Here is a 27,143-nt window from a genome sequence, read left to right as displayed (position 1 = left end):
CACACCTGATGGAATTTACCGCTGATTAGATAACCGGCTTTACTGACGAGATGCGCATAACGATCGGCCGATCGTGATCGGAGCAGCCCTAAACGAAATACTGTTACTCATATTTTATATGTTATATTTTGTATAATTATATAATTATAAATAATTTAACCAACATAAAACCTTGGAACAATAGTGTTCATACAAGACCAGGACAGAGAGAGAAAGAGAGGAGGAGACTAAAACAGGACAAGAAAAAAATGTAATCAGTGGTTGTGGCGCCACACACGACCTTTACATAAGCATCAGTGCTGATGACAGCACTAAGAAAATGAGCAACTTTTGTTTCTCTCATCATCCCTTGCTACCAATCATCCACTCCCTTGCTTCCTCCCACCTACTCACCATCTCTGATAATCCCTTATTCTATTAAGAGGGTGGACCACAGCTACCGTGGAGATCACAGGAACAAAATGACCTCAGGAAGAAGTATGGTATATTTCCTTCAATTCATAATGGAGCGTAATAAGTTACTTGAAGCAACAAATGGATTAAGCCTGGTTATCAAAGCATGTTATATGTCATAACTGCACCACCTGGATCAAAAATGGATCAATGGATTATTGGCAATTCAAGATTTTGCAAGCAACATAAATATACACCACATAAGTTCAGTAAGATTTTTTAAATGTTTTTTTAAAATAACTCTTATGCTCACCAAGGCTGCATTAATTTGTTCAAAAACCGTAAAATCAGTATAATCGAATAATAATAAATATTATTACAATTTAAAAATAAATTTTATATTTTAATATATTGTCAGATATAATTTATTTTAGTTTTTTTAAAAGGAGTATTATACTGATAATATTTAATTCTAGAACTTCTGCAGTTCTATTTTGTAGGACTATTGAACATTTTAATAGTGTTTCAAGCACTTACCCTGCGCTCGTTCACATTTTTAGCGGCAGTCACCATGCCCTCCAAGCATTTTGAGATGATGGGAATGACTCTTCGTTCCACCTCAGCAAAACACCGGTACATCTCGCCAAGCTTGACCGTCCGCCGTTCATCCATGTCTTGCAGATTCTACAAGCACACAGACACAAAGGTTCAACTACATACACAAAACTACACTTAGACATTTGATTCTTTGGATCTTTTCTGTGAGTGGTGGCAAACTAATAGCTATTTATCAGTGTTATTGTTAACTGAAAATATTCAAAATAGTTAATGTTAACTGAAATAAAGCTGAAATAAAGTATGCCGTATTTTCAGGACTTTAAGTTTGGCTGGTCCTGCAACTTATAGTCAGGTGCGACTTATTTATCAAAATTAATTTGACATGAACCGAGAGAAATGAACCAAGAAAAAACATTACCGTCTACAGCCACGAGAGGGCGCTCTATACTGTTCAGTGATGCTGTAGTCTACACTGAGCATCATAGAGCGCCCTCTCGCGGCTGTAGACGGTAATGTTTTCTCTTGGTTCTTGGTTCTAAATAAATGCGACTTACAGTCCAGTGCGACTTATATATATGTTTTTTTCCCTCATTATGACGTGTTTTTGGACTGATGCGACTTATACTCAGGTGTGACTTATAGTCTGAAAAATACATAAATATTAAATGAAAAATGTACTTAAAGAAATGTTGCCCTGTCAACTTAATGGAATAAAATAAGTTGAAGTATTAAAATTACTAATACTAAAACTGAAAAATTAATTCAGAAATATTAAAAGTTAAATAAACATTCAAATAAGCGCCAAAAATTACTAAAACTTGAACATGTATTACCACAAGTTACCGTAATACAAAATATTAATAAATTCTATACAACAATTTATTCAGTGAGTATAGTCTCTAAAAGCTTAGCATTCAAAAACGTAAAAAAAAAATTAATTGAAATATCAGAAACTACAAATCAGGGATATCATCACCTTGAATATTTGAGGGATGGCCACGTTGAAATGTTTCCACTGTTCAGAGTTAAAGTTTTGCAACTGGGCTGCATACTCGTTCTTGCTCTCCTCCGCCATGTGCTGTCTCAGATACAGCTGGGACTTTGCCTAAGACCGAATGAATGGTCAAGTGCATTACTAACACTTCAGGAATACAGCTCAGGCCTCAGGACAGCTTCCAGTCTTAGGCCAAAAACTGCACTCAAGTATTGTTTTGCACCGTTTTTCCAAATGGTTCAAATAATATTCAGTCAATAACTTTAAGAAGTCATGTAGAGTACATTAGGATCCCAAAAACTACCTTTTCCACCTCTGACTTTGTGGCGTTGATATCATTGTCTAGCCTTTCGTAGATGAGCTGAGATTTCTCAGCCTCTTTGCATTCCCGTTCAAACTTCTTTTTACTCTGTAAAATCCATACAGAAAAGGGAGACACGTTGTTGAGCTGTCAAAACACATGACTCATTCCCTTCAACACTACTTTAGCATTAATGATCTTCCTGCATCAAATACAGTCATAATAACTGTCATGTTTTGATCAAGTAGCAACGTAAATACAGATGAATGTACAAACAAACATCCAAAACAGTACAGAGAGTGAGAGTGCTAATGAAATTTGTGTAACAGCTTCCAGAGCATCTGTGTTTCATTTCGTGACAGTGCAAGAACGAGGGATACCTATGTTATTACGACATGGCCTTTCTCAATGCCAAATTCAGCTGTTGCTGGCCTTTAGCTGCAGCGACCATAAAGCTACAAAAATACTCCAGGCGTACAGTCTATGAGACGCACTGACAGGCAGGAAATGTAGAGGATGTAGGAATGCAGTGCAGGGTAGGATTCGGAAAGGAAAGGAGAATGGAAAGAGAGAGCTTGATAACATGAACGTGGCACAGGAAGGTTTCCATTTGTACACTCACTGCCAACAGTCTTCGACACTTTTTTCTGTTTTATACTTGCACAAACACACACAGATATATCTGGATCTCAGGTCACAGCTGGAGGAGAGGTTGTGAATCAGTCACTTGCACTCAGAGTCAGCCATCGATGCAACAGTGCAACTAGCAGACGTACAAACCATCTCAAAAAAGGGCTGATGCTATTCCAATATGTCTGTGGTTGATAGAAATACCAGTAAAATTTCACATTTCTCATATTAAATTTAAAGAACACCACAAAAGAGTATGCCATTGAATATTAAATCAAAAGCATACAGTAAAGCATCCACCCTGCTTACTTTTCTCTGAACATTACTCTTTAGCTCTTGGTCTGTGAAATCTTTTATATGTTTGTTTTGTATCTTATGTTTGTTGATTAATTTGCCTTTTTATCTAAATTTGTAAAGCGACTTGGGTTTAAATCATAATCATTATTAATATTATTATTATCATCAAAGTATTTAAATAATTATATATATACTGCTTTAGGTTTTTCAAATCATTAATTAATAATAACTTAATAATAAAGGGAAAAGTTAGTAAGAAAATAAAAAAAATAAAAACGACAGCCAATAAAATAATTAAAGATCTGAAGTAAACACATTTATGAGGTATTAGTAGTAGTAGTATTAAGCAGTCAAACATAAAAGGAACAAAAATGACAACTACTACGTTTGTCCCGCCCGTTTCAGACATAATTGACTGTGATTTTTTTGGACCAAAGTACCAGTACTTCTGATCTCTAATCTCAAAATGACTCACATTATCCATGTGTTTCCAGCACTGGTCTAGATACTGTTGGGCCTTTCGTCCCTCCTGGAGATGCTGTTGATCAGACCAGATACAACAATATTTCAAATACAACTTCTTGTACTGAACTTGCCCAGAAGGTGCATGTATTCGACACTCACATGTTTCCTCTCTGCCTTCAGGTCCTGTGAGTACCTCATCAGCTCCCCATAGACTCTGTGCCCCATCTCCTCGGCAACGACCTCTCGCTGACCTGCATAGTCATTCAACTCGTTCAGTATGGAGTAGAATGACAGACAGGATGTGAACCTGCAGGAAGAAAATATTCAACAATTAAGAAAATGGTAAATGTGATCTGTTTAAATCTTTTATTTTTATTTATTTGTATTGCCATGTAAGCACCAATGGCTATTTTCATGGTAAAATCACATTGCAATAAAAACTACATAAGATCTTTCAAATTGCTAAAATATTCAGTTCCATAGAACAAAAGTAAAGAATGTGTAAAAACATGGTGATCTCAAAAGGATTCTAATATGGGACATTTTATGCCCTCATAAAAAATGAAGAGCATTTATCACCAGTCACATGCAGCTTCTCCTCAAGTCGCTGTCATGGGCCCTGGGGGCCGGCAGACCCTATCTGTATGTCGATATTGAATAAAGGTCAGTCTGCAAGGCATGACTAGCTCACTATATTAAAAATCCCTTCTTCACAAACACACACACAAAGCTGTGCATCTCTCCTCTTTAGGCATGTGTGTGTATTGAGAGGGTAGGACAGAGATGTTTTGTCCAAAGCAAATGTCTCCCACTTCAAGGGTTGATTTCTAATCGACGGGCTGTCACTACACTACATGAGGAATCTCCTGGGACAAAAACACATGCTGGGAGAAATTATGCCCTCTTAATGGAATTAATTACGGGATATGGGAGAGTATGGAGCTGACTCCCAGCATATACTCCCCAGTTTCTGCTTTCAACCTAAATCTACAGCCAACAGGGAAGAAACATGCTGTTTAGGACAGTAACTGCAGCCAAAACATACAATGAAATGATATCATGAGTTCAAATTTAAAGAACTAATGGGAGCTCAAACTTTTAACTTCCACTTTTTTTCTTTTTTAAGTATTATAACTCTAGATTAATGTATCTTTCTTTCAGTTTCTTTCAGTAGTTTAAGTTCAGCAATTTACACACACACATACATACACATACATATAAAAATAATGGAATAATGGAAATGCACCAACAACCGCCGATGGTGCGGTGTTGATATTAATATATAGGCCTAGAGCTGGGTTATGGTTGGCCACCCCACTCACAACTACTGCTTCGGTCACTTTTTCTCTTGACAAAAGGTGCTTTTATTCAGTACGACTTTTATTCAGAACGACTGAGAACGGGATAGGTTTCAGACACACGCTCCTCATGACTTCAGCGCCAAGTGCTGTCCTGTGCTCGCAGTACATGCTCTTCAATTGCATGCACAACGCGCCGGCGTGCGCTGTGGCCTGTATCCTTTCATATCAAAGCGCGAAATAAACTACATGCATGCGTGTCTTGGTCAGTCATTAAAACTGTGCATGCATGTAATATATTTTATATGAGTCACATTAAGAACATATCTCTAAAATGGTTTACAAAACTGTCCTGCAGCAGCCCAGCACTGTCTCACTCATCTCACTTATAAAACACACCCAATTTAACTCGTCAGCTCGAGTTTATTTTAGCACTTCCGTAAGTAAATACGCAGCCTGTAAGACATTAAAATAAATATCAAATAAATAATACAGTTAAACAAAAAAGTAGCCTAAATAAGAAAGCTGGATGCGAGCAACGCAGCGTGAGAAAATACTTAAAACTCTTTATAATCAATGAAGCTACACTGGATGCAGCACGGCACGACATGACAAATCTGCAACAGTAAATTGACTCGTTCTATTTATTCAAATGTCCTGTGTAGACTAAACCGGATGTGACGCTGCGGTGCAGACACAGTTCACTACAGGTGGGCACATTAACTCCTCTTCTGCCCACGCTCTTTGAAATAGGAATTGTTGCCACATTTCTTGTTAACATCTTTCATTTATCACTGTCTCGTTTGTATTTGGCCAGTTTTGAAAAAGCCTCACCAAACCTGACCAGCCAGGCTTTTGCGATCATGAGAACTTGTACATGGCGGATGGGTGACACGAATGGAGATGTCTCCAGACTGGCGATGTAGTATTTGGTTTCCCAACAAGGTCCATCGCCCAAAAGAAAATTCATATTCTGAATGCATATACTGTATTTTCCTGCCTCGAACACATCGGCCAAGCAGAAAAACATATACATAAAGATATTTTAAAAATGCCAAATATTGGCCGATAAATCAGCCTTGGCCATCGGTCGACCACTAGTTGTCACAGCATATATATAATTACTAGAAGTATATGTAATTGTCTGTTAATAACTATATATAAATCCCTTTTTTTATTATCCATTAAAAGTGTAAATAGCTGCAAACATGACCGCTTGAGAGCACACCAGAATAAGTAGGGGGTGAAAATATGCACATTCTCTCACCTGGGCTCATCTTCTTTGGAGCGCTTGGGGCAGTATTTCTTAACCAGACTCCTGTTGAAAAACAAAAAGAAATATTCAGAATACACAGAGAAACACAAAAACAACTAATGTTATGAATAGATCAAACAAAAAGACTCATTAGGGATTATAATATCCCTTAACATCAAAACTAAAATGATTCATAGAGCCGTGAAGACAACAAGGAGTCTGTCTACAGCGTGTTTGCTTTGTGTATCACAGATTTAAAGTAGACCATTGTAAACGGGCAAAAAAAAGTGATGGCATGCTAATCTGTCTTCCCTCTTCCTTCTTCCCTCGTCCCACGCAGTATAAACTCAAGGGATAAAACGCAGAAACAAATCTTATGTGGGAGCTCTTGAGAGATGCTGCACTGCTGTGCCCAGGCATGTTGCTGTCTTCAGGGATGGGGGATGGTGTGGGGGGGTCCATTGAGTGTGCTCATGGAGTGGGACAGCCCTTCTCCCCGAACCAGACCCCCATTAAGCTGCATTAATTATGTTTGGCACTTCCTTTATGATAGCTTCCTCAAATCCACTTCATGAAATAGATCAAACACACACTCACTTCCTCTCTCTGCTTTAGTCTGGTTATGATTAGTACACTCATAACCAACTTATCTCAGAAACTATTTTTGATTCTGATGATCTTGCTGAATTTTAGATCTGCAGTAAAAACATAAGCATAAGCAATAAACAGTTGATAAGCAATAAACAGTTGTTTTGTTGTGGAAAAAATTAGCTGTGTGCAAATGTAATGTTAAAAAGTGTTTTAACAATGAATATTAGGGCAAAAATACAGTCCAACATTTCGCATCACTAAACAAATAATTTTATATTACGGTAACGTACACAATAAATATATTTTACTAGAAATTAAAAATATGTATTTAAATTTTTTCAAAAGGTTTTGATGACATGACAAAAAAAAAATACTGGCTATTAAATAAACATTTATTCTCTTCAAACAATGTTAAAATGTAAAGAATGAAAATGTATTATTGTTAGTATATATATTTGAAAAAAGTATATATCATAAAAAAGTACTCATTTTAAATATTTATGAACTTTATACATACACATATGCATGTTAGTAACACATTTTATGTTAATTTGCATGTTAATTTATAAATAATATTTTTTTTAATAAATAGTTAGATTATTCAATCACAAGATTTTAAATAAAAAACTGGACAGTATGCTGAACAAATTTGTTTGATTAGATGCTGCAATGCCTTTTTAAAACAGATTAAATCAAAGAAAAATCAATTAATCATCTAAAAATGTTATGTGCAACACTGCAAAAAAAAAAAACACATATATTTAATTTTTTTTATACATAGCAGAATATATATAAGCATGTATATCTAGCATAAATACATGGTTAATAATAATAAAAAAAGAGATATTAAAACCAAACAAGGGTAATTGGGTTCGGGTCCATTCACCTCTTACTATGAAAACCCTTGAGAGTGAAAACCGTCTGGGTGTTGCCATGTGTGATGGGTCATGTCTTGAGGGGGGTTTAGAGAGCAGCGTGGGACCTGTCAGGTAGAATGAATGTGGTACTACACTAGAACCTTCAATGAGATTTGAGAGGGGGGAAGAGGAGCGACTCTATAACCGTATCCAGGCAACAGCAGAATGTCCACAGGGACAGAGACATCCCGGGAGAGGAGAGGTAAGGAGAAAAGAGAGGACAGGAGAGGAGGCCACAGCTGCAGTCATTGCGTGGCCTTCGGCGAATTCATGGTCTCATTCTCAGTTTGATCTCATATCAAATCTTACAGCAGGGTTTTTTGACCCCTGATTTGTCTCTCACAATCAATAACACTGGTCAAACCAGATGTGTTCATAAGGACAATTAGAGCTATATTATAAAAAATGGATCATTCCGCTACAAAAACGGATTAAATGACCCATATAAAAAAAAAAAAAAAAACATATGCACACCTGTTAAATATTCAAATAATGTGCAAAGATGTTAAAACGTACAGTTAGGCTGAGGAACTACTGTAAATGACTTTTTTGTTATTACTAGCAACATTTATTAACTTACATTTATTTACTTAAATGGCAACTATAAAAGTAGGTGTGCAGTCAATTATTTTAAAGTAGTTTTAATGTGCATTTTAGATAAGCTGATTTTTGTGTGTTGTCACAGATGAATGGTTAGATATCATTAATTGATTTTTGCAATACCTGTAAACTTCAGGAATGGATCACTATGGTTAACCCGTCAACTAAAATCATTATTAAAATATTATAATGGGCTTCTTTTGGACCAATCAGTCAACTAGTTTTCAGAAAATTCACCCAGTTGATTCTATAAGCATGTAGTTATGTGCATCCCTTGTAAACATCTAGACATCAGTATCACTCACTCAAATCATTCATATTTTATTAACCCACTTATTTCATGTAAGCAGAGCAATGAAACCCCTCACTGACATCAGATGAGTTTTCAGCAAAAGCTGCTGTTCAAGGCACGTTGTCAGATGCTCACCGTAGCTGCTTTGCATAGGTCTGCTCGATCTCCAGGCGCTCCTTGACAAACTTTGCATAGCGCTCTAGGAAGTCGATGCCCCACTGTGAGTGTTTGTCGAGATTCTCGAACTGGTCCTGATCGAGGAAGAAAGCAGAAAAAAAGAAAGAGGTCCAGTAAGAGGGAGTTTGATCTGTCACTGGGCTGCTGGTGCCAGACAGGAAACATGAATATGGAAGGACTTGTTTGAAGAATATGAAACATTTTCATGGTGAGTCCAGAATATAAATCAATGCTAAATAAACATTCACATTGCAAACAATGATTGTTTCATTGCTTTGAACATTTTCAACCAACTCAAAAGGAAAATCACTCCACCTTAATGGACGTTTACCGGCAAGGAATCATTTTGGCAAATACGATTCTCCTATGCAGTTATATATCAAGCTATAATGTATACATGTTTGTACATACAGGTACCAACCTGCTTTACTAAATCTCCCTGCTTTTAGCTGTTATTCTAGACATGCTGAGAATGATTCCGCCGCCTTCATTCATCCAGACAGTTTGGATGAAGAATCGGGTCAGCTGAAAGCTTCAGCTCAAGACGGTTACATCACATTTCTCACCACCAACCCAACAACACAGACACGGTGGATCCAAACACAGTCCATCTGGGTTCTGAGCAACACACAACCCTACGGAGGAGTAAGTGACATCTACAGCATTACATTCAATGACTATTTATGGTAAAGCCTTGGATATAGCCAGACTGAGAGAACACTTAATATGGCTTCTAAAACAAAACACTGAATAACTAAATAATATTTATAAAATGTGACACACTTTAATAAGTAGAGACTGAAAGAGAGGCAGACAAGCTGTGTATTAGCCCGGGGTTGATCTAGTCTGTTCACAGGGGGCAGAAGACAGTCAAGCCACTGTTCAACAGGAGACAAGAGAGACATAGTAATGCAGCTTCAAAGGTTTTAGCAAAAATCCAAAACAATGTATGTTCCTTAAAGTACAGTGTCACATTAATACATATGTATAATTTTATTATATTATGCATTTTTCCCTTTTATGGTGACTAGTCAACATTTGTCAAGTATCATGACCATCCAGTTTTAAGGTACATTACATGGAACCAATCATGTCCACACTCTAACCTACAGTTAAAACAGCTAGCAGGCTTTGAACCTACAACCTAAGTATGCCAGGAGAGAAGAGCAGAGCTTTGTTCTCGAGGTCTGGCACGGACTCTGTGAGACAGACTGAGATTGGAGGCAGCCAGCATACTTCTTCCCTTGGAGAACAATGAATAAACGTCTACTCAAATCTGTTAAATCCATCGATGAAACAATATAAAGACAGCAAGATGTGCAATAATTCTAGGCAACTGTTTGTACACGTTTGTTGCGGAGCGGACCATCAGTGTACGCTTTTGGTAGTATAAATACAAGTAGTGCATTTCTGCGCGGTCCCTGTATGTGTCAAGATTGCTCATGTGGAAAGTATAACACCGGCTTTAGGGGTCTAGAACAACATGAGAGCGAGTAATTAATGGCAAAATGTCATTTTGAGGGGAAAAAATCCCTTTAATATTGTCAACAATCATTTTAAATAAACATTGTCCAGCAATAACACTCAACCTTCAAACTACCATTTCAGACAAGCCAGTACAACACACTGGTGCTCATCTGTTCAGTGGACTATATTTTGAGCTGACTATGTTTCCGTTAAACTGACAGCATCTTATTTAGCTAGTGCATGAATCAGAGAATGAAAGAAAGAAAGAAAGAAAGAAAGAAAGAAAGAAAGAAAGAAAGAAAGAAAGAAAGAAAGAAAGAAAGAAAGAAAGAAAGAAAGAAAGAAAGAAAGAAAGAAAGAAAGAAAGAAAGAAAGAAAGAAAGAAAGAAAGAGAGAGATCGAGAGAGAGAGAGAGGCGGGGGAGTGGGGTGATGAAGTGCAATTAAGATAAAACTGGAATCTCATGCTCTGTTTGCACACAGGACCAGTAGTTAATGATTACTCTGGGCAATAACTCTCATGACAGGCATTAGCCAGAATCCTGCCCACCTTTAACATAGAGTCCTTCTGCAACAGCACATGACAGTCAAATGGCATAGGGTGGGAGGTTGTAATCCAAATTATCTTCCTAAAACTGATGAGTGTTGCATTAACACACAACGCACACATGTGTGGGTGATTCTCCAGGCCTGGAGGGAGTTTTACACACAGTCCTGCCAGTTCAATGCCGCTCGCTGCTGAAATCGAGGAAATCACCTTAGCAGCACACTGACGCTTCACTCAAGTGGAAAAACAGCATCCCCCCACCATCTGCCAGACTTTAAATGTCATTGAAGAAGCACATGCATAGTGGGGAAAAAAAGGGTAAAAATACTGAGACCACTCATAATCTCATACACATACTAGGGACAAATTAACTAGTATGAGGTACTAGATGACTAACTTTTGTTAAAGTCCTGTAAAATCAGGCTGCTTTCAGGGCCATGGCCACAGGACACAGATCAGACACGTTTCTTAGAGACATATAGACAAAAAGCGCAGTTCTTCAATACAACAAACAAAATTATGCATATAAATGTTATATTTATAATAATTAACTTGGTATATAGGGTGAATTCAGGTAAACTGGGAAAGTTTTACCATTGAAATAAATGGGGAAAATGTCGCAATTATCCTAAATTTACCAATACCAAAGTGTTATTAGTTGACACCAATGAAATTTCATTATTTTATACCAATTTTAATTGCACAGCAAAAATGTATATGCTACTGAACAATACTTTATTTAAAATGTTTTTTAATTATAACAATATTGGCAAATGAATTAAAAACATGTAATGTAGCATTAAGATGTTTTTATACTGCAAGTTTTTGAGGCATTGCCATTTTTCATTATTAAAGCATTATCAATGTACTATCAATACTAACTTACTCTAAAATAACTGTCCCTACATTCTGAGGAATAAATCATATCATAAAACATGTGAACCTTAAAACAATAAACAGAATGTTGTTAATGATCAGCACGGAGGGGGCAGGTTCCTAGAGTGGGTATGGTTTAAAGTGATATATCACAACTGAAATATCCTTGAGTAACATTTAAGAGTTCAACACAAGGCGAAGGTTTGACTAAGACCTTTCCATTTCAGTTCTTCAGTTTCTCTCTTTTTTGGGATTTGTTATTTAGTTATTTAGTAGTGATTTGCTGCATTTATAATTTTGTAAAATATCTTTTAATTGACATTTTTAATATTTTTTCATGTTATATATATATTTATACACACATACACATGTACATACACACACACATATTATATATACAAACATACTGTACATACATACATAGTCTATTCAGAAGGTGCTGAACTACACACTGGCAGATTGGCCAACCAGCAGGTTCTCTCTAAATACACACAATACTATGACATCCAGCAAACAGCTTGATCCATGGTTCTTGGGAGCATGTGTTCTCTGACTGGCCGTATGCACCGACGAGGATATGTAGATGGTGGTCTGTCAGCTTGTTGTGAGGGTCTGTTCTTTTGGCTGGAGCGATTACAGAAGCTCATGACTATGGATGCTAAATTAAAATCTTTCACATGTCTTTGTTCACACTCAAAACCCAGCCTGTTCATATATTATACAGTGCAAATGAAACAAAGGCAGTAGCCAAGGGCTAGCTTTATTCATCCAATTCTCTGACTGGTGCCCGGTTACCGTTGGTGCCAGAGTTAGGCGAGCATGCTCTGTTTCTATCCTTACGTCACCCTCTGCTCCAAGCACTCATGAATAATTAATGCCATGATTTCATACAGGCTCCACCTCCACAGGCTGACTGACTACTGCAGTTGCTAGGAGACGCAAAGAGGTGGGCCAATCTCAGCTTACAGAAACCGGCTAGAATTCATAAAGTTAAGTCTCAAGGAAGGAAAACATCCCTGACCCCCTGCAGAAGCAAGTATGCCCTGATTCACCTCTGATGTGCATCAAATGAGAATGTTCAGAGAGAAAAGAGAGCGGGAACTTATTCAGCAAAAGGCTTTCTTATACATCTCTTTTCTGTTTGCAAAAGCAGATTGGATTTCCCTCCAATGACTCGAGAAGAGCACTCTAATGCAAGGTGATTTCAGCAATGCTCCTTTAATATTTTTCTCATGATTCCTGTCTCTTTGCTAGTTATTTTGTGTTCCTTTTTTTAATTTCTCTCAGCGGAGCATCTTTGTATTTGTTATGATGATTTCTGTGAATGATATCTTCATGTATAATTCCAAGGCTCTTGAACATGCAGAACTCTGGCACTTTCATCTACTGTGGGAAAACACAAAAAATGTGCTTTTATGCATAAAATAGTTTAATGAATAAATGTAAAAATCAGTTTAACAAAAGCACAATACATTTCTATATAACAGGAGATTAAATATTATTTGGAATAACATGAACTTTGGTACAATCATGCAAAACAAGAGCAGGAACGTACTTAGAAAGTCAAATCAACAAACTGACCTTAAGTAAATGCTAGACTGAACATTACAATGATAAGAGAACAGAAAACATGAAACAGAAAAACTCAAAATGAGACATAAGTGTTGAGTTGTGTAAGTGGAACAACTCACAGAAAGATTATCTAGGAATCTAGACGGACTGAAGACTCTGAGCAACAAACTGACACAAAAATAACTTGGGGTACCCCCTGGAAACGCGATTGGGCTAATTCTGAACTCGTTTTGAGAAGCAGGTTTTGTTTTGAAAACCTGGCAACCCTGATCTGTACGCATGTGCTGGATATGTGCTGGAGCACCTTTACTGACGAGATGCGCATGAAAATCGCATTCGATTTTTTGCACAGCAATATAATGTGCTCTTTTCCATTTCTAAAGTCTGCACCATGACTAATACAACTTCAGATTGCAGGCAAAGCACAAAGGTTTTAGAACTCCCCAAAAATGAACAATTTCTTTCTGAAAATGACTAAAATCTGGGGGTCTTAAAGGACAATAGGCGTCTCTGGAGAGGCATCTCCTAGAAGGCAAACATCCATAGACAGTAAAAGAAATGGACACAGCGACCCCATTGGAACTCAATTGAGACAAGTGAAGCCCGTTTTTAGCGTTTTTTAGCACTTCCGTTTCTGACGCGCAGACTCAAACAAAGCTTGACGACGTCAGCAACCTGTCTGCCAGATGTAAATCTTCTAGTAGCTGTGCGTACAAACTGCCATCGTTAATCTTGCAGAGACGGCGAGCTTGAGCGGGAGGGTTCTTTGTCGTGAGTGAGCAGGAGTAAGTATTCTGATTAATTATTTTGTATAGTATTTTAAAATGTAACGCCACCACGCCATATTAAGTTAATTGCCTGCGAGCTTCTCCTCCTGTCTGTACGGTAATGCGACAGAGAGACAAGTGGTTGTGACGCAATCGTTAGCCTATTTTTTACAAAAACTGTTTATACGGGGCCATAATGTAACATAGAAGGTAATGGAGCCCTTTATACATTGTCGTGTATCTTTAGAAATAAATAATGGACAAACGGAGTCTTTAAACGCCTCAGATGTAAAGTTATTCGCTGTCAAAGTGACGCCAAAATGAATGGGAGTCAATGGGAATGCTAACGCAAGTGAAGTTCTGCTAAAAGATGGCAGCCCCCACTCGACTTCAACTTCCGGTCGAGTTCCTTGCCCCCTGCAAACATCCTATGCTCAAATAATGACAGGAAGTGAGGTCAGTACGTGAACAATAACATGCAAATTTCACCAAGTTCCAGCATAGTGGAATCAAAAGAACAATCACAGAGCCATACATATGCTATTCTGATCTTGTGTACGGCTGTGACTGAGGACAATAAAGGAATGTATAATGTAAACTGTTCCTTGATGGCTCTTTAATATTCTTGTTAGATCTTCTCACGTATGCCTGGAAGATTCAAACAGAAAGATTCAATCTTAGCTAGTGAGCATGCAAAACACACACAGAACACACCCATGACCTGGTGGGGGACAGGGAAAGGCAGAAATGTCACTCTGTCTTTATTACTTGAATCAGAGAGTACCAGCCTCAGGCACTGTTTAATATCAGTCCTCGCAATACATCCGAAATCCAGCAGAGAGACCCCAAAAGGATCTAATATCATGAATTATACATGGAATACAGCAGAGACTCAAAGTCCTTCCTCTGGAAGTTTACAAAGTTAGAGCATTGGATAATAGTATAGTTTCAGCCTTTTTTTTTTGCTGCGGAAGAATGGTAGTGGGCCTTGTCTTGAACACAATTCATTCCATGAAACATTTATTCAGGTAAATAATTGAACAACAAAAAACATTTTTTTAATTAAAATTAAGATACAAATTATACCAAATAAAACTTGGCCCCCATAAAGGGATTCTACAAACAAAAACGTATGAAGTAGGGGCGTGCGATATGATCAATTTTGATCGTGGAAGATAAAAAAAATCTCCACGATCTGCTCTTGTAGAAATATCATAGTATCGTGCTGCAGCGCACATTCTATCAGCTGCAGTTCTGGCGCCTCCGTCATATACTGTACAACGTCACATGCATTCACAGCAGTGTTAACTCTGCGGGAGAGTTACGCTCTCATTATTTGCATGTGCTTTTAAATGTTTCATTCACGCGCTTGTCTGACCTGTGCTTTTTCTGAACGCTGCATACACCCGAAGCACATACGCTAAAGCCTGTCAGACAGCGCCTGATAATTGAACTGAGTTATCTTTTGTGCTAATACTGTCAAAACACAAGGTTTAAATGTAAACTGAGTTGCTTGTCTAAAACGAAAACAAACAGTTGAGAGAAAAACATATACGGGTCTTAAAGGTACAGTAGGCCTATTAAACATACAGCCCGCTGTCATTACTGTCAAGGGATAGATTACCCTAAAATGTAATTTCTGTCATTATTTACTCACATTATTTAGGTTGTCCCAAACCTGTATTAATTTCTTTCTAGTGCTGAACACATAATAAGATATTTTGAAAAATGTGGGTAACCAAACAGTTGCTGGTCCACAGTGAATTTGATAATAGCAAAAATACTATAGAAGTCACTGTGGACCACCAACGGTTTGTTTTTCCACGTTCATGAAAATAGCATTTATGTTCAGAAGAAAGAAACTCATTCAGTAAATGAGTAAATGATGGTGACAATTGACAGAAAGCTGACAGATTTTTTTTTGGGGGGGGGGGTGGGGGGTGAACTATTGATTTAACATTAATAAAACAACAACACACAAAGAGAAAAATCACTCACTGCTCTTGACTGAAGAAATTTTATACAGCTGCTTAAGGAATCAGTTTATATAGCATTTTATTTTTATATTTATTCATTCAATTTCTTGAATGCTTCTGCTAAATACAACTATTTTACCTGAAAATAAAGCACTGTTGGTTTTATTTGTATATTATGTGTAGTTGCAATGAGTATTTTTGTCATTATTTTATCTTTGGTATTAAAAAAATAAAAACATAGATTTTTATCTTCGCCCTCTTTGGCCTAAGTATCTGTCTAAATTGAACAACAAACAAACAAGCAAATTGAACTAAACAAAACATATACAAATAATATTGATACATAAATAATATATAATAAAAAATACACTTTCTTAAATGGCTACAACACTATTATTATATATAATTATAATTAAAATAATCAGAAGTTCAATATCAATAAACTGTTCTTGTTATTATTATTACTGTGATGAGTGGGGCGAGGCTGAGAGCCGTGGGAACGGAGCAAGGCCAGTGACGCAAATGATAATGAGCATCACCTGTGTACCACACCGGTCTTGAGTCCCACAGAGAAGCAGCAACTACACTGAAGGACAAAAGAGGACCAGGCCTGGACTATTTATGTTGTTGTTTTATTATTTTTTATGCAGCTTTCATTTGTGAGGGGCTGCCACTTTTAATTTTATTTGATGTTTGTTTATTTTGTTATTAAATTTTAGGTTTAAAAGACCGTCGGTTCCCACCTCCTCCTTCCCTGAGCTATGAATGTTGCTACAATTATTAATACCAATATTAATAGTAACAGAATTTCTACAAAATGTAGTCCTTTTTCATAATTGTAATTATATATTTAAAATAATAGCAATGTATATAAAACACAGGTTGAATTTCCAACAATAACTCTATTTTTGACATGAGTTACCAAAGCCCCTTTCACACTGCACGTCGGACCCGCAATATTCCCGTAACATTGCCTGGTCGCCTTCTGTGTGAAAGCAACCACTTCCCAGAATTGATTAACGAATTGAACCCGGGTCGGGGACCTAGTAACATTGCGGTAATCGATCCGGAATGAGCGCTGTCTGAACAAAAGCCAGATCTAATGCCGTATCGAAATGATGACGCGCGTTATCGCGCGACTCTTTTACCGGCTGTTTTGAAGGAAGATCAACATTAACGACGAAAACATATGTGCAAACTGTAATGAAGCAGAGATCAGTTAGTTCCTCACTTTCCGCGCTGACGCCGAGATCGTTTGCTTGCTTCAGTTAAAGTATAACGTGCCAAGCGTTGTCGACTCGTACATTACACATCACGCGCTGATGTCACGTGTCGTTACGGGATCTTCAAGGGTTGTGTGTGAAAGCACGCACATATACCGGGTCATCACTGGCAGTGTGAAAGTGCCAAATCTAGCGACCCGGGAACAATTACAGGAACACTTTACCCCTGTATTTGCCGGAATGGCAGTGTGAAAGGGGCTCAAGAGTCATACCACCCACCGATTACAATACTCTACAATACTCTAATCAATACTCTCTGCCTGAATTTTAGGGTGTCACTGGGATCTTAAAAAATCAATGCCTTCTTAAAAAGCTTTCTTTTGTTTTGGTTAATCCATACATTAGCATTCAAATGGTCCATCTCAAGGCACTTCCAAAATCTCCTTCTGAATGAAGCATGGGGGGAAGGGGGCTTTTAAATCTCACCACATCCTCAGTACAACCTGCTGTGCTTAATGAAGTGCCCAAGGGCACCACCTCTTCCCCTCTCTCTTTCATCTTTCCTCTCTAGCAGCACAAGCCTAATTTAGCCTCCACATGGCACTTTCTTTCCTTTTGATGCTGCCAAAAAATAGAAAATCCAAGTAAAAAGACTAAAACATTGCCTTGTATTAAGTTGCAGCAGCAGTGAAGCATTTATAGCTGTAGTTAGCTGGTCTGAACCTATTGTACAGGGGCAAAAGCTGACTGGCCAGAAAATTACAGTAGTCCTGTGGTGGTAGAAATTTGAGTCTGTCTGCCCAGTGAAAGGATCGCATGAGGAGAAGATGCAAGGGGGAGGGGAAAAATAGTGAGACAAAAGGAGACTGGAAGATCACTTTCAGCCTGTACAACTATAAACCTGAATCTCCGTCCTAACGGCCTGCTTCTGTAAAATGTCTGGTCAGAATGCTACAGACTACATCCATCAGCAAACATTTAATGGGATAGTTCAAAAATGTTATCATTTACTCACCCTCATGTCGTTCCAAACCTGTATGAGTTTCTTTCTTATCTTAAACATAAAAGCTGACATTTCGATGAATGCTGGTAATCAAAAAGTTGATGGTCCCTACTGACTTCCATAGTATTTCATTCCCTATTATGGAAGTCAACGGGGACCAACAACTTCAACTTATAATTCTTCAAAATATTTTCTTTTGTATTCAACATAAGAAACTTATCCAGACATTTTTGGGTGAACTATTCCTTGAAAGTGTTAAAGAGCAACAAACAACAACACTACTGACTTGACTACGGCATTTCAGTAACATTTAAACCAGCAACAGAATTTAATCTGAACAATTATGTAAACAAACATCAAACATAGAAGTCCTGTAATGGACAAGATCAGGCCTTGGCTTAAAATTAAATAAAAAAATAAATTCAAATAAATTGAAATTTTAAAATAAATTTTTATAAATTTTTCATTGACAATCTACAGTTTTCTGTAGCTTCAAAACACGGTTACATTCCCACTAAACACTCAAACACCAGTGGTGAACCAGTGGTCTTAGTAGGACACATCTGCTGTGAACTGATGACATGATCTCAGAAAGGTTTGGGAGAACTGGGCAATAAATCACGGGTTTGAGACTGAAAGTGATCAGTCCGACTGCGTAGGAGCCGGAACAGGAAACCATATGGAAAAGGCCTCAGGAGAGGTTGTTACATAAACTCTTACTTTATGATCCTACACTCCAAGTTCCTGTCAATGGAACCGGTCCATTAAAAAGTGAGGGAGATCGTAAGAGAGGAAGAAAAAGAGACAACTGTATAGCGTATGACAGCGAAAGTTCACAGGACGTACCCGGCAATCGCATGCAACTCATATCCTACTCTAAACACTATGTTAAACTTACAATTTAATGTCAAACTTAAACCACAAAAAGCGTGACTCATCAGCCAAACAGCAACGTTTACAGACGAGCAGGAGAGGCACATTACTAGAGTTTCAGTCATCAACAAATCTTTTTCCATTCTCGATCACTTCGATGTAATGACTCCCAAGACAATTTTCAATTTCCAAAAGCGTTATATGATTTATAACAGAGCAATAAATAAGAAATAAAACCAAATTCTTTGTATGAGGCATCACTTGAATGCTTTATCAAAGGGCAACATTCATCGGGAGGAAACAGTTACTGCCTAAATCATTATTAGGTCACAAGGCAAGTTTGTAAAGCAACACATTACTGTGGTCATTAACATGAGGACCACTGAGGGTGGGAACAATTGTTGTTTTGTGGTGCTGGGGACACTTGGACAGTTCATGTCCCCAGAAACCTTTCCCCAAGAACAAAAGACAGACTGTAACATTTGATAAATTAGCAATCCATTGAGTCAGGGGGCAGCCACGTGTCAATTTTACTCAAAAGAAAAAAGGAAACTCTGAACATAACCTCTAACCAATGCGTACAGAACCAGGCATCGTTATTTAATGGGGCTGGGAAAATAAATTGATAATAAATGTGGCTTAACATTAATTAATTTTGTATGTTATATTATGTGTATATGCCAGTTATGGATGCTCATATTGACCGTTAACCAAAAGTAAACATTTTGACCGATGAAGGGGCTGTCCACATATCACGTCTTTTTTTGTGCTCAAGTTCGTTATTTCAAATGCGGTATGCGCATTCATAATGTAAGCGACGCGCTCGTAACGTGCTCCTTTTTTCAAGGCACGTCCGCCGTGCAATTCCCCGTTGTTTTTGGAAAATGGGGTGTATGTGTGTGTGTGTTAACTCTCTGGGAGCGTTGACACATGCAACTACATGCCTACAGACATATTTAGCTGAGCAAGCCAAATGAAGTGAGTGAAAAGTAGGCCCATTTCGAGAGAAAGGGCAATGAAGTTACTTGCAAAATATGCTACGCATTATTAAAATAAAGCAGTAGTGCAAGTACAATGCTGTATCACTTAATACGCAAACATCTACAAGAAAATGAAAGGTGCTTTCCAAAGCTGGTCACTATAGCGAGACGTTATCTCTTCTCTTTATTCCCGGGAAATCTGTGCCATCTGAGAGGGTATTTTCTACCACAGGCTGCGCTCCAGACTAACCCCAAATTATCGAGCTTGTTTTTTTTTATAGTGCGATTAATAGATTTATCGAGTACCGAGATTATGCATCGTAATTCATTTTTCAATCGATTCTGAGCTTAGTTTTGAACAGCAGATGGCACTTCATGCTTTAGATACAGCCGTACTCTGCTTGTTTCCAAAACCTTACACATACTTTAACCTAAAATAATAATTCATAAAATTCAAAAGGTTTTAAGCGATTTACAAAGGTGTTCACAAAGAGCTGTGTTTACATTAATCTCGCATCATAAAAGCATTCTAAGCTGAGGTGAAATTACATAACTCAGCCGAACGCACAAACGCTCTTTAGCACTCTTCTTCATGGGCATTGGAGTGTGCAGATAAAAACTAGATTAGAACGCCATCTGTTGTTAAAATCTAATCTCAGAATTGATTCCAGAGGAACAGAGATGCATTCTGAAAATCTAAGAATCGATCCACGAATTGATTCTGCATCGATTTATCGTCCCAGCCCTATTAATTAATTGAAATACTGAATAAGACCATTTTAAAAAGCAGAGTAGTCGAAGAGCTTTAAAAGGATCCCATTAAATGGCTTGATAAGTGCAGTTTTATGCATTTCCTTTTCCAACAGGAGGTTCGAGAGTTAACTACCAAAGGAATTGTATTTACTTAATAATCAACACTGATTTCATTTTTAATTTTTTCTCAATTTTTTGCCTCACTAAAAAGAACAACAGTATTTAATTGGACAAATCTGACAGCCAACAACATTTAGGTGTACTGTAGCATACACATTTGAAAATATAGATTCAAAATTAACACATGGAACAAAGCCAAAAAAACTAATTTCGACTTTCTTTCAAAAGTCAGGTCTGTAAAGATCATATTCAATCTTATAAAATTACTCTATTATTAACTCTATGGGATCAGAATCCCGCCAAATATATCGCAGTCACAGATTGAAAAATAATAAGCATAAATCAAGTATTTAAAAACACGTGTAAAACAATAACGCACAAAACCGATTTTTTAAAATAACAAACAGCGCAGGCATGGATCGAAAAATATTAAGCATAAATAAAAAATGTAAACACATTTAAAATTATGTTGCACAAAACAAACATGAATTCAAAAATTTTTTATGTGATTCTGATATAAGGAGAAAGTGAGAACAGGATTTTTTTTTATAAAAGATGCAGGATTTTTCCTGTAAACCCATAAATCAGATTAACTCACAGAAAAATTATTATATTACTAATCAAATGACATAGCTTACCCGGAGGCCATTAAATGCCCTATTCCTGCTTAGTGAGGAACAAGTATGGTAATACAGAATACAGAAATAGAACATTCTGCTCTTTCATTACTGCAGTGACATGAGTAACTGGTGCCGTACAACTGCGGCAACAGAGGAAATTTGGTGAGGCTATATTTTTCAGACATGAAAACTGTTCATTGGCAACGATAAATTAGCCAATAGCAGAGCATAGATGACCTGTACACCATCTGGGCCCAAGAAAGTGAGGTCATCTCTGAGGCCAAGCCAAAGAGTGACATTTCATCTCCCTAAGGAGAACTAAGGAGAAGAGCAAAGCACTAATCAGACAAAATGTTACATATGCACACTTTCAAATTCATAGCAGAATTGAACAACAAACAACCATATAAATGAAAAAAGAAACTACTTTTAAAAAGTGACTTGCACACACAAACACACAAATGGAGTGCAACAAACAATTAGCCCACAGTTTACACTGCAGTGTCAGTCTTCACTAGTGCTGAGAAAGAAACCAGACAGGATGGGCATGACTTTCATGAATGCCTGGATGATTCTAGCTTAAACCAGCCCAGATGTCACCACATGCTCAAGGCATCTCTCAACGGTATAAGGAGTGTCTTTACTGAATACTAAATTAACAAGTGTGAAACCTAATTACATAAGACTTTGCAGTTGTATAATTTTGTACATTCCATATCATTAAATAGTATGCATTTGTTTACTGCACTTTTTACTGAAGAGGATAATCATGAGTAAACTATCATTAAATAAACAATTGATTTATGTCTTATTATAGTAACTTCCTGAATAAGTCATTGAAAATAATAAAAGAATTGTACAACAGATCAATAGCTCATGTATATTCCAATAAAAATAATGTACAGCATTTACATTGTAGTCAGGCATGTGACAGTATCACATTTTCCAGATATTTGACAAAACTTTAGTAAAATACAAAAAGAGCATCTACAAAGAACATTTATCTTTCTGTGAGCTCACACCCAAAACACGTGCACATAGAGCTGCACCTGAGAGCGTTCGACTGCAGAATGAAGTTGTGTTCAGTCTATTACACGTAAACGACCAAATACAACATTCTGACAAAATACCCATCTTAAAACAGTTGATTTACACTAAATATTGGTGTATATATGCCATTAAGTGAATGTAAATGAGAGAAACAAACCGTCCGTGTAACGTTTAGGGCCGTGCATGAATAAACCTGCTGCTGTCTGTCATTAATGTTTCTTTATACACTGAAGACTAATCAGTGTTATTTTAAAGTTAAATAAATTATTCAGTTTCTGTGATATTTCTGTACCTGAATATTACTGCTATACCTACCTGAAAAACTGAAAAACCACAGTTAAATTCAGTTGTATCTTGTTATTCTAAGTACCCATGATAACAACACTGTGTGATATACTGTGCTTGTATCAATGTCTAGTTCCTGTTAACAGGTGGCCTAAGAAATCTTAAAAATGTAAACATCAAACTCTTAGTTAATTACGGTTTAAGAAAAATTTTGGATCAGAGATTTGCAAGAAAACTGACCTGTGATTAGGTCTTCAGCACTGGGCAGTGGAAATATATACTGCATGACAAACAAGAGCCTTAGCAGCACATGCAGAGTACAGGAGGGGGCTGGGTAATGACAACAGGAGATTTGAGTACTAATTATTATGACTTTGTATTTAGTACCACCACCTACCAAAAAAAAAGGAAGAGGAAGAACCTGTCTGAGAAAAACAGGTGTCATTATTTTAGGTTCATGTGATATTCACTACATCAAAATGTAAGTTCTTTTGTTTTGCTCTTCGAATACTCGTATAGAACTCGAAAACGCTTTTGAAACAGGAATAAAAACATGATATGAAAGAAAATATTATTTAAACATGATTTATGAGCTATGGTGGAATTTAAGATAGTGGTTCTGTGGGTTTTAGTGATACTGAGATTAAATCTGCAGTTCACTTTCAAGTATTGAAAACTTGCCTGGTGCTGTAAACAGCTACTTGCAGGAGCTCACTAAACTCTTCTGATCTTCTGATTGTGCACTTGACAAAGTCAGTTAGCAATAGCATTGTAACCACAGCTTTCACATCACTTTCTCACAAATCTGATACATCTAAAATCTACTTTGAGAATGACTAAATCATAATTTGTGTTTGTTTAACCTCTATGTCCGAGGAACATTTAAGCTTATAGTCACCAAGCAGTAGAAAATACAACTATTACAATAATATTATAATATTAGTTTATTAAAAGACACACGCATAATTTTCCACAATGAGTCAAAGGGACTCCCCACAAGGCAATATAATTTGCACTCTCTGTGTGTCAGAAGTGTGTCAGAGTCACATGGCCTTTTGGTCTGTTTCCCAAAGGAAATTGCCATGATTCAGTCCCAATAAAACTTTATGTAATGCACATTTGTCTGAGCCATCATTTTAGCCAGACGTGTCTGTAAGCACCTGACACTGAATGCAAAACATTAGGATCTCGTCAGGCTGCAGTGACGGAAGTGAAGAAAGACAAAACCCGGGAGGAATAACAGTCTACAGCTCATTTTCTAGAGAAGCCTGTCATATCTCATATTTCTCTACACTTTAGATTCACACTCTTCCCATAACTGTCAGCGCCTCAGATCACAGAAAGTCTCTTTCATCTTGCTGCTTCTGAAGACTTGCTAAAATTTTCCCAAAACCACCTACAACCCTTCTAACACGGTCACATCCCTCTGTACCCTGAGGAGAAACATTGTTACGGTCTGGTGTTTAACATTAAAGGACTTTAAAGACATGCCAGTCTGAAGGAGACTAAAATGCACAAAGTTTCCTGTGAGGGTTAGTGTTAGGTGTAGGGCCATAGAATATACAATTTGTACAGTATAAAAACCATTACGCCTATGGGATGAACCCACTTTTCACAAAAACAAACAGTGTGTATGTGTGTGTGTGTGTAAAAAGGGAGTTGGTTCACTGCCTTGTAACTTAAGGCTGACACACACTTTTAAGAACATTACAGCATGCTCTGACACTGATTATCATTTCCACCAAGGGTCATTTCATTTTCTGTCTCGCTATAAAACTGCCCACTGAGCAGAGAACAACAGCACAATCATGTCTCTACAGCTAAATAGCTCAAGAGAAAAAATATGGACAATGCATGATTCAATGCTAACAGTAACAAGCCAGCCTGAGACAATGTGATCTATTGTGCAATCCCGCCAATACTGACATTAAGGATGAAAGGTAAACAGTTTTGATAACAGCAATATTATAAAATATTATTACAATTTAAAATAATAGTTTTTTATTTTAAAATATATTTAATAGATTTTAAATGTTATTTTATTCCTGGTGAATTTTCAGGAGCCTTTCAGATCTTGCAGAATCCATTCTAATATGTTAGAATATGGCGCTAAAGAAATAATAATTTTATTAAATTCATTCATTAAATTGATGAATTATGGAAATCCTCAGACATGTTTCCAGCACATTCTGTGGAATGACCGCAAAACTTTCTGCATTTTCATAGTTTCAGAGTTTGCATGTGGTTTGGAACTGAATGCACGTCACTGGTTTTGCTTAAGAAGTATGTTTGGAGACGGCACTTCACACTCTCCATCCCACAGAGATGTGTCGGCCATGGCATGTTATAACAACCACTCAGAGGAGCCAACTCATAAGAGCTTAACTTAATTCTAAAGTCTGCTTTTACAGATCCTCTTCCGTGACATCCAAGAAAAAAAAAACATCCAAACATCCGCAATCAATTAAACCCGCATGCTGGGTGAGGCAAGGAATGGGTCCCTTCCTTCACTGGAGACGAGAAGGATAAGGACCCATAATGGATAACATGGAAGACCTTTTCTGGTGAGCTTCCATTATTAATAAAACCACTATCACTTATCTCCATTTAAAGTTGAAGTGTTTCATTTCTGCAACACTAGTGGCACCTAACTGGCTTCCCAAACATCAACACCCACATATCCTAGCCACCCCTATCTTCCACTGATAAAAGGTAGGCCCAATACTCAGACCATTGGTTGTGGCAGAAGCTCAAAAAGCAGAGAATGGTGCTACAAACACCAAGGTCATCGTTTTAATTTTCAGGAAATGCATAAACTCTTAAAATAAATATATAACTTGAATACAATGTAGGGCTGGGCAATAAATAGCTTACGATAATTATATAAATAATATTACTTTCCTTGATAAAATGATAACAAAAGTTCTATACAACGTTTATGCAACAAAAGTGAAACGAAACAGCATTAGATTTTTACCGTTATATGTGCATATATACTGTGCTATATGTGTGATTTTAACCACGGTCATGATCTAAATGTATGATACTATGGAAGAACCAATGGTAAAAAAATAAAATATAAAAAACAGAAGGTCAGCAAAATTCAACTTCACCAGAAAAATAATATTGTTTTTTTTTTTTTGATTGTAAATGCTATTAACAGGGTATAAGGCATTATCACGAAATTGAAATCTAATTTTAAAAAAGTGGTCATAATACAGTATAACAAGTTTAAAAACTTTTTCTAATAACAAAAATAACTATGTAATAAAGCAATACAGAAAAAATATAAAGTTAAAAGTTTTAGACCGATTACAGTGCAAAAGAACTATAGGTATCACCAATAGGTATCACTTTACAATAAGATCTCATTAGTTAACCTTAAATAATGCATTAACATTCACAATGAACAAGTGTTACATTTGCTACAGAAGTTATTAATCCTTGTTAAAAAATATTAGTCTTAGTTCATGTTAGCTCATTAAATGACACAGTTGCAACTTTCAATTTTAACAACATGTTACATAATGGATTTAAAGATTAATGAATGTTCAAAAGAGTTTTTCATTGTCAGTTTATGTTATAATGAAGCCCTAATGTAAAAAAGCAATAAAGAATCAAAACACTTTCAAACAATATCTAAGGTATGTTGTAGTCCAGATTAAAATGTAAATTTTTTTTATAATAAATAGCTATTAATTAATATTATTGTATTAATAGTGTTCCTGTAGCTCAATTGGTCACGCATTGCGCTATTAAGCACAAGGTTGGGGGGGTTTGATCCCCCGGGAACCCATGATAGGTAAAAATTGATAGCTTGAATGCACTGTAAGTCGCTTTGGATAAAAGCGTCTGCTAAATGCATACATTTTATTTTTTATTTTAATTTAAATAGCTAGGGCTGCTCCGATCACGATCGACCGATCGTTAATGCACATCATGCGATCGTGATCGGAGCAGCCCTATAAATAGCCTATTAAGTATAATTATTTAGGTATTTGGCACTGTGATGAACAACACGGCAATTCCACAAATATTAATGGCTATTTAAAAACATTTTAGAAAGTAGAGCAGCTGCTTTATTTATGGGGTTTCGAAGAGTAACAGCTGCATTTTCTGCAGTTTAGCGCTATCTGCTGTAAGAGAGTGAATGTGCTTTCATTCAGCGCATCTCTCACGTGTTGCCCCATGTGCTTCTCATGTGTGCTTTTTTACATCAGAGCACACACACACGAGTCTTTTAACCAGTGAACAAACCCACCAT

The 27,143-nt window shown here is 36.9% G+C and overlaps 1 protein-coding gene across 3 annotated transcripts in view; it reads right to left on the bottom strand.

The window, feature by feature from the left end:
• The window catches only part of LOC113076350 (formin-binding protein 1-like), a 47,732-nt gene that overhangs the window by 9,328 nt on the left and 11,261 nt on the right, over positions 1–27,143 (bottom strand). For all 3 annotated transcript variants that reach the window (XM_026248988.1, XM_026248987.1, XM_026248989.1), the window contains exons 2-8: positions 8,727–8,842; positions 6,204–6,254; positions 3,798–3,945; positions 3,649–3,711; positions 2,250–2,354; positions 1,928–2,056; positions 931–1,077 (exon numbers count right to left, since the gene is read on the bottom strand). In XM_026248988.1, coding sequence (XP_026104773.1) covers positions 931–1,077; positions 1,928–2,056; positions 2,250–2,354; positions 3,649–3,711; positions 3,798–3,945; positions 6,204–6,254; positions 8,727–8,842 — 759 coding nt within the window. The remainder of the gene's footprint in view (positions 1–930; positions 1,078–1,927; positions 2,057–2,249; positions 2,355–3,648; positions 3,712–3,797; positions 3,946–6,203; positions 6,255–8,726; positions 8,843–27,143) is intronic.

Source organism: Carassius auratus, unplaced genomic scaffold, assembly GCF_003368295.1.
Source record: "Carassius auratus strain Wakin unplaced genomic scaffold, ASM336829v1 scaf_tig00020109, whole genome shotgun sequence".
Lineage (NCBI taxonomy): Eukaryota > Metazoa > Chordata > Actinopteri > Cypriniformes > Cyprinidae > Carassius > Carassius auratus.
This window is presented reverse-complemented; position numbering and strand designations above follow the sequence as displayed.